The sequence below is a fragment of the Pan troglodytes genome, chromosome 10, assembly GCF_028858775.2.
Source record: "Pan troglodytes isolate AG18354 chromosome 10, NHGRI_mPanTro3-v2.0_pri, whole genome shotgun sequence".
Taxonomy (NCBI): domain Eukaryota; kingdom Metazoa; phylum Chordata; class Mammalia; order Primates; family Hominidae; genus Pan; species Pan troglodytes.
In genome coordinates, this window is record NC_072408.2 from 123,887,045 (window position 1) to 123,899,817 (window position 12,773).

The following is a 12,773-nucleotide window of genomic DNA, read 5'->3' on the forward strand; positions in this document are numbered from 1 at the left end:
GAGAATCGCTTGAACCTGGGAGGTGGAGGTTGCAGTGAGCCAAGATCGCACCACTGCACTCCAGCTTGGGTGACAGAGCGAGACTCTGTCTCAATAAATAAATAATAATATAATAACCACCATGTGTTAACATTTACCCAGAGGCTAGGACTCAGCCAAATGCCTGGAATTATCTTAGTTAGTCCTCGCTTTTAGGGTGCCTCCCTTTAGGGCCATGCCTCCCTTTTAGGGTGGTAATCACACCCATTTTATAGATAAAGAAACTGAGTCTCAGAGAGGCTAAGTCACTCCCTGAAGGTCACACAGCTAGGAGCAGCAGAACTGGGATTTAGACTGAGGTCCATGACTTTAGATTCTATTTGCATAGCCATTGGCTAGGCTGTATGCCCAAACTGAGGAGGGATGGAACAATAAATACATATCATTTATGTAATTAGAGAAAAATTTCTCCATTTTAATAAAAAGACTAAAGATGATGAAGGGGGAAAAAAGCAACAGTGAATCAGGAAAGATTTTGAGAGTGGGCGAGTGGGTGTCTTTCAGAGCATCTAAGAAACAGGTTTTCACAGCCTTCCAGAACTATCTTCAGTTCCAGATTTATCCTGAGGCCAAATCAAGCATAAACAGGCTTATCTAAAGTACAAGGTTGGCCGGGCACAGTGGCTCATGCCTGTAATCCCAGCGCTTTGGGAGACTGAGGCGGGTGCATCACTTGAGGCCAGGAGTTTGAGACCAGCCTGGCCAACATGGCAAAACCCCGTCTCTACTAAAAATACAAAAATTAGCTGGGCGTGGCGGCGCATGCCTGTAATCCCAGCTACTCAGGAGGCTGAGGCACAAGAATCACTTGAACCTGGGAGGCGGAGGTGGCAGTGAGCCGAGATTGTGCCACTGCACCCCAGCCTGGGCGACAGAGTGAGACTCTGTCTCAAAAAAAAAAAAAAAAAAAAAAAAAAAAAGGTACAAGGCTTACTTCAGTAGGACACTTAGATCAGGAATTTCAGGTCCTGCTACTTGGATATAATACAGATTCTGCCTTCCATTACAAACACTGGATAAAACAAGAAACAAATGTAATGTCCAGCTAAATGGAAGGAAAGGGCAATACCCAAGTGCCAGGGGCAAGGAAGAGACCGGGAACCAGCAGGGTTAGTGACAGATGCTGCTGAGGTGGCCCAGGTGTTAGAATGGTTTCAGGCTCCAACAGCTAAGGGTGGGGACTTCAAGTCCACTGAGTGACAGAAGAGGCCTTGGGTCTGCATGAACTGGAGCTGAGACCCCTCTAAAAAGCTGAAATACAAAAGGCTGCCTCTGCACATCAGGTGGGTCAGAAAAAACGTTCCCCACTGGCCCAGAGAATAATAAGACAGCCATCTCTGCTAGGGAGACGGCAGGGGAAAGAGCAGGCTTCTTCAATGAATCCAAACTCTAAGACTGAGCCACACACTGGTGAAAAATCCAAGTCTCTGTGGGGCAGGAGACCCAAACCAAGGAGTTAATGTGAAAAGTGTTTTCAGACTGGTGAAAAGCTTGAGATACCTAGCACAAGAAATGCAAATGCACTGTGTAAGGCTCTTCTAAAACCCAGGGCACACAGGAATCCTGTGGGGTGGTAGGGGGAAGGGCCAAGGGGAGTTGGGAAAAAGCCCAAAGATGAGCTTATAATCAAAAAACCAAACCATACAAGCAAATGAACCACCATAAGGGAGAACAGCAGACACAATTAACAAAAGGAATAGCACTCCAAGAAGGCAAAACAGAAGAGACTATATAGTAGGCTTTAAATTATTACAAACAATGGAAGAACCATAACCTATGAAAAAGAGGTGAATTTGAAAACTATATAGCACTTATAAACTTTTTTTATAAGTCACTGCAATTTTTTGAAATTTAATAGGTTAAGGCAGCAAGGTTGTAATAGCTGAAGAGAGAATTAGTGAACTGGAAGATGGATCTAAGGAAATGACCCAGCTGAAATAAAAAGAAAATATGAAAGAAAGATTAAGAGGCATGCAGACAGAATGAGATGAACCAACATTTTTCTAATAGGAATTACTAATGAAGAAGATAAAGAGAAAGGGGAGAGATAATATTTTCATAATGGAAGATATGAACTTTCTTTAGAATCAAACAACATAAACCATTCCCAGGATAAATAAAAATAAATCCACACCCAGACATAGCATGTACAAAACACCAATGACAAAAATTTTAAAACAGGGAAAAGGGAAAATAGGTTTCTAAAAAGAAATGTCGATTAGACTAACAGCTGATTTCTCAACAGCAACAAGACCAAAAACGAATCGCTGAAAAAAAAAAAAATCCAGCAACCTTACATTTTACACACAGCCAAATGTTCATTCATGCATGCCTGCAAAATAACAATATTTTCAAAGTTTACAACTCACAGAGCCTCACTGAAAAATCTACAGAAACATGCATTAAACAAGAAAACTATATCCATAAGGAAGAGTGGTTGCAAGAATTAATAGTGTCTGCATAGAATAATAATGAATATGTAGGTTCTTAAGTACTATGGAGTGATATAAATTAAAGTACATTAAGGTCCCCAATTATGAGCACAAGGGCAGAGATGATGATTAAGTTTAGGCATGTCCAAGATAGCAGACATATAAAAAATGAAATGAATTACTAAAAAAAGTTATAGCATGCCTTTTAAAAGGAGATACATAGCCAGCTCCTGAAGTGTTCCCAGTTGAAATGATTAGTAACTGCCAGTAACTCTCAAGCACTGAGGATGGGTCAAGAGCTTTGCCCAAATTCTAACTTAATACTCGCAACATTCAGTGACACAGGTTCTATTTTTGCTGTCATTTTACAGATGAGGAAACTGAGGCTCAGGGAGGCAAAGTGCTTTGCCTAGACAGTAAGAGGCAATACCATGATATAAACCCACATCTATCTGCTAGAAAAGGATAGGTGGTGAGAAGCCACCTGTGTGCCATAGTGGGACTCTGGCTGAGGTCCTTGGGGGAATGCAGGCAAGGGCAAGACAGGGGACCCCCTTAGAACTACCAGGTGGGTGAGGCCTGCAAAGTGCTGGGTATTTGCTCAGGGTTCTCTGATCATTGGGATCCTGGCACAGGTGCTCAGGAGAAGCTTAGGGAACCTTCTTCCAACCTCAGCACCTGGGGCAAGCTGGCCTCTGCAGCCCACCTTTGGCCTCTACAGCCCCCCTTTGGGGACTGCTGTCTCCGGCCTGGCCACCTGCCCTCCTCCTGGAGGCACCTGGGCCCTGAGACCTCCACTAACCTGCCAGGGAGCAGTGCCAAGAACGGAAGGCTTGCTCCTGACAGAGTGCCGGTCTGCAAAGGTCACACTGCTGGGACGACAAAGAGCCTTTTTGTCCTAGTGCTCCGTGGCCACCACTACCAGCGGAAATCACCCACTCGACCTTCTGGTTTTATAAATTAATAATTAAGCTGGAGCAGGCAACAGGAAGGCTGGCAGGACCAGGGGTGCCCAGGCCCTCACCCTGTACAGTCACACCAGCATGTACAAAAGAACAAAAGAGGCCCTGACTTTTCTTCCCAGAACCGTGAGCCCTTCTGAGCTGAAAACACCTCATTCCCTCAGCTCGAGATAACAGATCCTAAAGTGCTTTGCAAAGGGAAGAGCATCTTATCAACACCCAGGTTATTCTGTTTGTCTTACTGGGCCGTATGGCATGTCTGAGCGTTGATTAAATTTCCACGATGCATTCTGGAGACCATTAACTCACAAAAAAATATCCTGCCAGGGTGGCGGTAGGGGAGGCAAGAAAGAAAGATGCAGCGGGGATCTAATTACCACCAATCTGCAGAGCGAGGACATCTTGGAGAGGACTGCCAGTGGCTTGCACAGAGAAAACACAAATTCTTCTGAAACAGACCTGAGCCACCCAGTGAGACCCTAGGAAACAGAGGGGGCGGCACCCTCCTGCCTCTTCCTCCCAGCCGTGGTCCCCACTCCCCTCCCACTGCCCACTACTGAGCTTGTTCTCCCTGGGGGCAGCCCACCTAGATTCCAGAACTTTCCACATCACCCAGAACCAATCCTATCTGCCTCAAGGTTCAGTTCTCCCCTTGCCGACTCGGTAAACAATGTGTGGAACTCTACTGACGAGGTTGTCGGGTAACAGCATGGCCTCCCCCAGATCACACAGATGTGCTGACTCTCAGAGTCTCAGTCCAGAGCATGTGGGGTTCTCGGCATGTGGGAGAGGCGGTTTCTCCCGGCACTGCACTTGGCAAATCCCACTAGAAGGCCTGGTTTTGAGTCTGGATTCCCTACCCAGCAACTAAGTGACCTTGGGCAGTCATTTCCTGTGTCCAAACCTCAGTTTGCCCATCTGTAAACTGGCAGCAATAGTCCCACCCTCAAAGGGCTTTTCGGCAGATCAGATGATTGACAAGTGCTCAAGAAAGAGCAGCTGTCGCCTCATTCACAGCTGGCTGCGTTTTTTAAGGAGCGGAACTGGTGGCTCAGAGAAGGACACAGCCTGGATGAGACATCTGAGAGAACTGGCACAGGATGGCTCCAGCACCGAGCTCAGTGCACATGGAACGCCATCCTCCAGGGTCCCGCTCTGTGGCTGCGACAGATGGTGAGATGATGGGGCCCAGGTGAACAGAATGAAAAATACCAGCATGGGCTAGAGCAGGCAGGTGCCTTTGGTTGATCCCCAGCCCTGTGGGAAGCTTCCACAGCGGGCATTCTCCTGCAAGTTTCCCCTGTGAGCCCCCAGAGAGGAGGGCAGGGGAGGCCTGGAAGCCCCCATCCAGTCAAGGCAGAAAGGGTTCCAGAGGCTGGGGGGTCCCATGAGCTGGACCACTTTGTGGATGACTCCAGGCCAGGGTCTCCCCCCGCCCCAGAGCTCAGCATACAGGACTGGTCCTTCCCCCGCGTTTCACGGACACATTCATTCCTCCTCTGCTGAGGAGCCACTGTCTGAGGAGGGAGCCTGAGGTGGGAGGATCACTTGAGCCTTGGAGTTAGAGGCTGCAGTGAACTGTGATTGCACCACTATGCTCCAGCCTGGGCAACAGAGCAGGGCCATCTCAAAAACAAATTAATTTTAAACAATCAATAAAAGTAATTGTTTGAATCATTTTCTTACTGAGGCATGATTTGCATACAATGGAAAACACTTCACTGTTCAGAGACCCTAATAAGGGCAGAGGGCCCTCCCCAGAGGCACTCAGACAATTCCACATCCTATTTCATGGGGTTCATGGACTCCCTGAAGATGCCAGGGGAGAAGCCACAACCTAGCCCAGAGGAAGAGAAAAGGCACGGGGGACTGGCTGGGTGACTGTTCAGCTTACCAAGCTTTGGCGGACGACAGAACAGTGTGGAGCTGGCTGGTCCACCCTGGCCCATCAGACCCTTCCTCCCGCTATGCTACAGTTGTTGGGGTGCTCCCCTGTCCCCCTCGAATCCCTGAGCTTCTGGAGGGCAGGGACAGCATCTGGTCCACCCTGGTAGCAGAATATGGCAATTGGTGAATGAGCCAAGGCCACGGTCTGGGGCCACTTAAAGACTTTAGAACCAAGAAGTATTACCCAGGGGTGAGAATGCAGTGGAGAAACCAGCGCCACCCCCACCAGCCACACTTGGCTACACCAGTCCTCCCTGCCATCTCTAGCTCCTTCTCCAAATGAGATTAGACCAGGAATGGAATCTGACTCTCTTTTTTTCTTTGGAGACAGTCTCGCACTGTCACCCAAGCTGGAGTGCAGTGGCACCAACTCCTGGGCTCAGGCGAACTTCCTGCCTTGGCCTCCCAAAGTGCTGGGATTACAAGCATGAGCCACTGCACCAGCCTGCGACTCTACTTCTCATTATGATGCCTGTGGCCTTGGGCAGGCACCTCCTCTCTTGAGCCTCAATGTCTGCATCTGTAAAATGGGAAACCAACCGTGTTCCTGGGAGGATTCCATCAGCTACTGCGGATACGCTGCCTGGCTCAGCTGAACGTTTGGCAGATGCCACGCGCCCGAGAAACATTAGCTCTTACCATCATGAGGTCTGAACTCTAGGTCTGGAGATTTTTTTTTTTTTTTTCCTTTTCCTTCTGGCAGCTTCTTGGCATCAACATAGACATGCCTGAAGAGCTGTTTTGGAGCCTGAAGGAAAAAACAGACCCTCCACCTTTCCCAGAATCCTCTGTCTTATTATTTCCTTTCCAACTCCAGGAGCAGACACGGATGGGGGGGACAGGAAGTGGGGCCACCTCCAGGCCAGCTCAAGATGGTGAAGGACAACTGACTCAGGTGAATAATTCCCAAGAAGCCCTTCTCTCGGTCAGGGCCCACTTTGTACCTCGGTCCACACACCAGACACCACTTGGCTGCTGTCACCACGGGTGCGTGGGGAAGGTGAGCTCAATCACACCCCCGGGACGCCTTCGCTCGGGCTTTTCATATGAATCTTAACAATCTAGATGTGAGCTTTCTTGGCTCAGAAAACATTCCTGGGAATACTCGTTTCCGGTTTAAATCAATCAATGAGACTCTAACAGGCAGGGAGAAGGAAGGTGGGCACGCAGACCTGATGATGCCCTGTGTGGCGAGCTGCTGCTCAGGCGTATTTTTGGTGGGGCTGGGGAGATGCTGGGAGGGTTGGCAGCCGAGGACAGCTGGTGAGGGTGGCACTGGGTTTTCCAGTGGCTGCCTGTTCCTGAACAATACGCCTTGAGTTTTAAAGTTCCCGGGGACTGTGCCCCTTTAACGTGAGCCTCTTATGCTCTCACCAAACCACCAAGTGCATACAAAGGTGAACAAGACACGTTCTTTCTGCTCTAGGGAGCTCCAAGTTTCGAAGGGGTGGCAGGTGACAGAGTTGACAAGTATAACATGGTGTGATGCCTGCTATTGCGGGCTCCAGGAGCGCTAAGGATGGGTGTTTAACCCTTAAAGGTCGGATGGAGAGATGGCTTTCTGGATGGGAGCAGCAGGTAAGCCAACCCCTGAACAATAATGAGCATTCGTTTCATAAAGAGACAGGGTTAAGGCTGTGCGCGGTGGCTCACACCTGCAATCCCAGCACTTTGGGAGGCAGAGGCAGGCGGATCACTTAAGGTCAGGAGTTTCAGACCAGCCTGGCCGACATGGTGAAACCCTGTCTCTACTAAAAATACAAAAATTAGCCGAGCATGGTGGCGGGCACCTGTAATCCCAGCTACTCACGAGGCTGAGGCAGGAGAATTGCTTGAACCCAGGAGGCAGAGGTTTCAGTGAGCTGAGATCGCGCCACTGCACTCCAGCTTGGGCAACAAGAGTGAAAATTCATCTCAAAAAAAAAAAAAAAGAGAGAGAGACAAGGTTAAGAGGAAAGGTTTGTGTTTGTTTTTTCTTGTTTTTGTTTTTTGTGAGATGGAGTTCACTCTGTCGTCCAGGCTGGAGTACAGTGGCATGATCTCAGCTCACCGCAACCTCCGCCACCCAGGTTCAAGTGATTCTCCTACCTCAGCCTCCCAAGTAGCTGGGATTACAGGTGTCTGCCACCACGCACAGCTAATTTTTGTAGTTTTAGTAGAGACAGGGTTTCACTATCTTGGCCAGGCGGGTCTTGAACTCCTGACCTCATGATCCACCTGCCTTGGCCTCCCAAAGTGCTGGGATTATAGGCGTGAGCCACCACGCCCGGCCTAGACCTTACCCTGGGTGGAGACAGAGAAAGGCTCCCATATGTAAACACCTAATTGTACACATCAAATGAAAACAGTGCTCCAGGCAGAGGAACAGCTTTTGTGCAAAGGCCTGAAGGTGAGAAAAAATACGGGCAGTCTTTTCCTATCCCTTCTTGGTTCCTAGAAATTCAAGTGGCAGCTACACACAGTGAAAGCATGCTGGCAGTAAGAAAGCAGTCTTGGGGCCAGGCATGGTGGCTCATGCCTGTAACTCCAGCGCTTTCAAGAGGCTGAAGTGGGAGGATCACTTTGAGGCCAGGAATTTGAGACTAGTCTGATCAACATGGCAAGACCCCTGTCTCTACAAAAAAATTTAAAATTAGCTGGTGTGGTGGCGCACACCTGCAGTCGTAGCTACTGGGAAGGCTGAGGTGGGAGGATCGCTGGAGCCCAGGAGTTCGAGGTTGCAGTGAGCTTGATCATGCCCCTTGCACTCCAGCCTGGGTGAGAGAGCAAGACCCTGCCTCAAAAACTAAAAATTAAAAAAAACTGTAAAAAAAGAAAGTAGACTTGGGGATACTATGATCTCCAACTCCTCCACTTAGCAGCTGTGGGACTGCAGGCAAGCTGGTTTACCTCTCTAAGCCTCAGTTTCCTCACCTGTAAAATGGCCCTAACACTGCCTTCCTGGGGGATCATTACTATAAAGAGTGTCATGCAGAGAGCACCAGCGTGGAGTGGAGCCTGATGCTCAGCAGGTGCTTGGGGAATTATGTTCATTATCACCAGCCTCAGCCTGACCTTCTGGTCCTTTCTGGATGGTGTTCTCAGAAAGGGACCAAGCTGATTCCTCCCCAGAAAGTCAGGGGTCATCTTGGTCCTCAGGGAGGCGGGGGAGTCAGCAGCCCTGTGGGCTCAGTCTGTCCTCTGGCCACCTTACCCTGAGGCTCTTCTCCCTTTTTCTCAGGGAAGATTCCCAAGGGAATGGCCTTGGAGGAAGGGCCCTGCCTGACCCACTGGGTCTCTGGGAGCTGACGTTCCCATGCCAAGCCAATTGCCTCGCATACATATGTACGTAACCTTATCAAATCCACACAATGACTTCAGGATCCAGGTGGGGGTACTGAGGCTCAGAGAAGTAAGATGACTTGCCCAAGGTCATGTAGCTCAGAGAGGTGGGACCAAGACTCAACTTTCAGCTATGGCTCGGAGCGACCAGGACATACAAGAGTGTTTAAAGCATGGTCAATAACAAACATATACATGTGTTTGGTCTAACTACTTCATGTATATTAACTCAATCCTTCCCAACAACTTCAAGGGAGGTATTATGACTATGCCCATTTTATAGTAGATAAAACTGAGGCTCAGAGAGCATAAGTGACTTGCCCAAGGTACCTGGCAAGGCCCTGAAGCCAGGCTCCTGCCACAGCCTGAGCCCTGACGACAGCTGTGTCCTCATCTCATGCATTCTTATTTACTGTTGCTGGCTTGTCCCTGCCACAGGGCCTCTGCATTCGACGTCCCCTCGGCCCGAGATGCCCTTTCCACTGATTTGCACACCCCTGGCTCATTCTTACTTGGACTTCTGTTCCATTATCACCTCCTCAGGGAGGACCTCCGGATCCACCCTAAAGCTCCATTCTCATGCCACCCTGCTATGCCTCGTTCACAGTTTAACACCTGTCGGGCGTTTTGTTTACTGTGTGTCCCCCTCCAGGAACAGCAGCCTCTCCGAGTCATCTCTAAATCCCCAGCCCCTGGTCTATAAATATTTGCTAAGTGGGCAAAAGTGACTGAATTACGCAGTCCCTTTCGGAGGACTGGGGGCAACTTTCCACCTACCTAAAGTTCCACCTGCCTACTCTAGTCTAACCTCAGAACCTCCTCTCCGACCCTCTCCATCTCCCTTGGGTTATGAAGTCTGAGCTCTGGGCAGCAAGAAGGGAAGCCGCTGCAGCTACATCTAGGAAGGTTACAGAGCAGGAACACAGCATCTGTCATCCCGGTGGGAGGCTGGACCCAGGAAACTGACAAGACTCCCAGCATGCTCTGCAGCCCCTCCTCCCTGTCAAACCCACAACCAGGCGGAATTCCCGAGTGCCCCGTGGGCTGCCGGAGAGCCCACCCTTCCAATGGGGATCCCAGCCACAGAGAATGCCCATCGACACCCATCCAGATTCAAAGCATTGGGAGGCGAGGAGAGGGCACATGAGAAATAATAAAACCAGAGGAGACCCAAGCAAGTAAGAGCTAGAGGAATCCCTCCTTTCTCTCTCATATTCGGATTGAAGTGCATACAACTTTTTGAGTAAGTAAAATATCCAACATAGTTCAAAATGAACATATAAAAACGTTTACGGAGAAAAAGCTCACTCTCCCTTCATCCCTTCCACTCCCCCCGCAACCCCCACGAAGCATCCATTCGTACTTTCTGGTGGATTCTTCCAGTCTGCAAATATAGCAATTACAAATGTATACTCTTATGTTCCCCTCTTTTTACATTTTCTACTTCTTTTTACTTTGCAGCTCCAGCTCAAAGGATCCTTTTTTAAAAAACAGAAAAAAGGGTACCATATTATATATGCTGAGCCACACCTTTTACTTCTCTAGTTGGATATTTCTATATCTCTACACACACAGAGATACAGATATAGACGTATAAGTGCGTGCATACACACACCAGTTATTAATGGTTTTCTGCAATTTTCATCCAGTTCTCCTGGAAAGGGGTATTTAGATTGGGGGTCAAGAGGGATTGCTTTTCAGCTGACACACAAACAGCTGGGCCACCCTCTCTTGGTGATCAATACTGGACGCTGGTTCTCTGCACTTGAAGCAGGTGCCAGGAGCTAGCTCTTTCCCAAAATATCTGCAGCTCCCATTTCCTGAGCGTCTACCAGGTACTAGGAGAACTCTTACAACAGAGAAGGAAAGCTGAGAATCAGAGAGGTAAAGTGACTAGCCCAAGGTCACACAGCCAGGAAGTGCAGCTGGCAGGGTTCACAGCCGGTCTGTCGCTCGCCAAAGCCGGTTTGCCCACACACCTGGCCCCCGCGGTCTCCAGTCCACACCCTGGTCCACAGCCAGAGGCAGAACTAGCCATGCCGAGTTCAGGACCCAGGGCCAAGTCCCCAGCCCGGCTGAACTCGGGCAGACAAGCGCTTTCTCCGCCATTTCCCTGCGGGCAGCTCGGCCAGGCCTCCCAGGGCGCCCCGCCTCCGGGCCGATGCGGGGCGCGCAGCCTTTGCTGGTCCCGGGAGACTCAGCGAACTCAGGGGAGGACGCTGGGCTCCGGGCAAAGTGCTCTGCGGCCGCTGCCTCGCTAAAGTCTCCCAGCCACCCGCGGGGATAAGGCTGCCTGAACCCATTTTACAGATTCGAGGACGAAAGCAGGCGCCGGGCGCCGGCTCTCCCGACTAAGGTCACCCGGCCGGGGAGCGTCGGAGACCTGTTCCCACCCAGGTCCGCCGACTTCAAAACTTTCCGCTCTTGCGCTCACGAATGCAAACGACTCTCAGGTGTGGGGCGCGCGCGCCAGCGGGGGTGCCTGAGGGACTTGCCCGCCCGGCCTGAGGCACCTGCCCTGCGCTTGGGAAGCCTGGGCCCCGCTCCCTCCCCGGTCCGCAGTCCCCCGGCCAGGGAGTTCCCGGGCCAGTCCGAAGCTGAGCGGCTGCGGCACTGAGCATCGCCGCGGAGCTCCTCGCCGCAGCCCGCGAGGTGGCCAGCGGGGACCCATTTGAAAGAGGAGGAGACTGAGGCGCAGAGAGGGCCCGCCACTGGCCCAAGGTCACACAGCGCGGCGGCGGGCCGGGGTCCCCAACAGTGGCCGTTCGGAGGTCCCGCCCCGGTCCCCGCGCCGCCCCCCGCGGGTACTCACAGCCGGTCTTGCCCTCGAGCTCCCGCACCTCCTCAGACGCGGAGTGGGCAGCGCCCATGGTGCCCGCGGCGGGGGCCCCGGGGCGCGCGTCCCTCTCAGGCCCCGCACTGGCTTCGGCTGCGCAGCGGCGGGACTGGCCTCGGGTCCGGCCTCGGGTCGGGACGCCGGCGAAGGCTCGGAGCCGCGGGTTCCGCGTGGGGCCGGAGCGGGGCCTCATATAACGGCGGAGGGCGGCGCGCCGCGGTCCTAGCGCACGCCGGTTTCGCGCACTGCGCGGCTAGGGGAGCGCCCCGCCCCGGCCCGGAAACCGCCGGGAAGGGGACCCCGGAGCCCACCGCTCTGGGTTCCCCGTTCGTGCAGCAGTGGCCACGTACCTCGTCCCTTCCGCACCCCTGCTGGATCTGGAAGGAAGCAGGTGTGAGCAAATCTGGGGGCGTGGGTAGGAGGGGTGGGACCCCTGGGAGGTGCTATGCCCACTCCCAACCCATCCCACCTTACATCCTCCAGATCTTAGGAGGGAAACTCCACTGAGATAGTCAAGGAAGTCAGCGAGCATGAAATAGCTCTATGGAGAACAACAGTAATAATAATCCTATTTGAAAATGCACCATGCGCTTTGGTTTTTTCCAGGAAAGCCCCAGCACCTTCTGAGGTGAACACACCCACGTGGCGGCCCGTGTGGGCCCTGCACAGCCCGGTGGCTGAGAGGCACCTCAAACTGCAGGAGCGGGCTGGGCGCAGTGGCTCACGCCTGTAATCCCAGCACTTTGAGAGGCCAAGGCGGGCGGATCACTTGAGCTCATGAGTTCCAGACCAGCCTGGCCAACATGGTGAAACCCCGTCTCTACTAAAAACACAAAAATTAGCCAGGCGCGGTGGCACATGCCTGTAATCCCAGCTACTCCGGAGGCTGAGGCAGGAGAATCACTTGCACCTGGGAGGCAGAGGTTGCGGTGAGCTGAGATCTTGCCACTGCACTCCAGCCTGGGCGACAGAGCAAGACTGTCTCAAAAAACAAACAAACAAACAAAAAAACAACTGCAGAAGCGGGCCCAGGAGGCTGCATTTGGGACAAACTGCTGGAGAGAAGGCAATGCCGGTGGTCCCCATGCCCATTAGGGAAGTTCTGGGTTAAGATGGCTTGAGGGGTTGGCTCTCCATCCAGTTGGGGTGACTGGGGCCGATGCTGTTGCCTGTGTAATGTGATTCCTCCTCCTTAAAATAAGGATAAGTTCATGAGATGTCCACCAGAGGGCCTGG

At 51.7% G+C, this 12,773-nt stretch overlaps 1 protein-coding gene across 5 annotated transcripts in view; it reads right to left on the reverse strand.

Moving 5' to 3' along the window:
• TESC (tescalcin) overlaps nucleotides 1–11,918 on the reverse strand; it is a 60,841-nt gene extending 48,923 nt beyond the window's left edge. For 2 of the 5 annotated variants that reach the window (XR_673633.5, XM_009426345.5), the window contains exon 1: nucleotides 11,514–11,745. Coding sequence is in view for 4 of the 5 variants with exons in the window: in XM_009426345.5 (XP_009424620.1) it covers nucleotides 11,514–11,730 (217 nt within the window). In the remaining variant the exon portion in view is untranslated. Of the gene's footprint in view, nucleotides 1–11,513 lie in introns of all 5 variants that reach the window. The other 3 variants (XM_001155277.7, XM_009426343.5, XM_003313955.6) reach the window with 3 other exon arrangements.
• Between the last annotated feature and the right edge of the window lie 855 nt (nucleotides 11,919–12,773).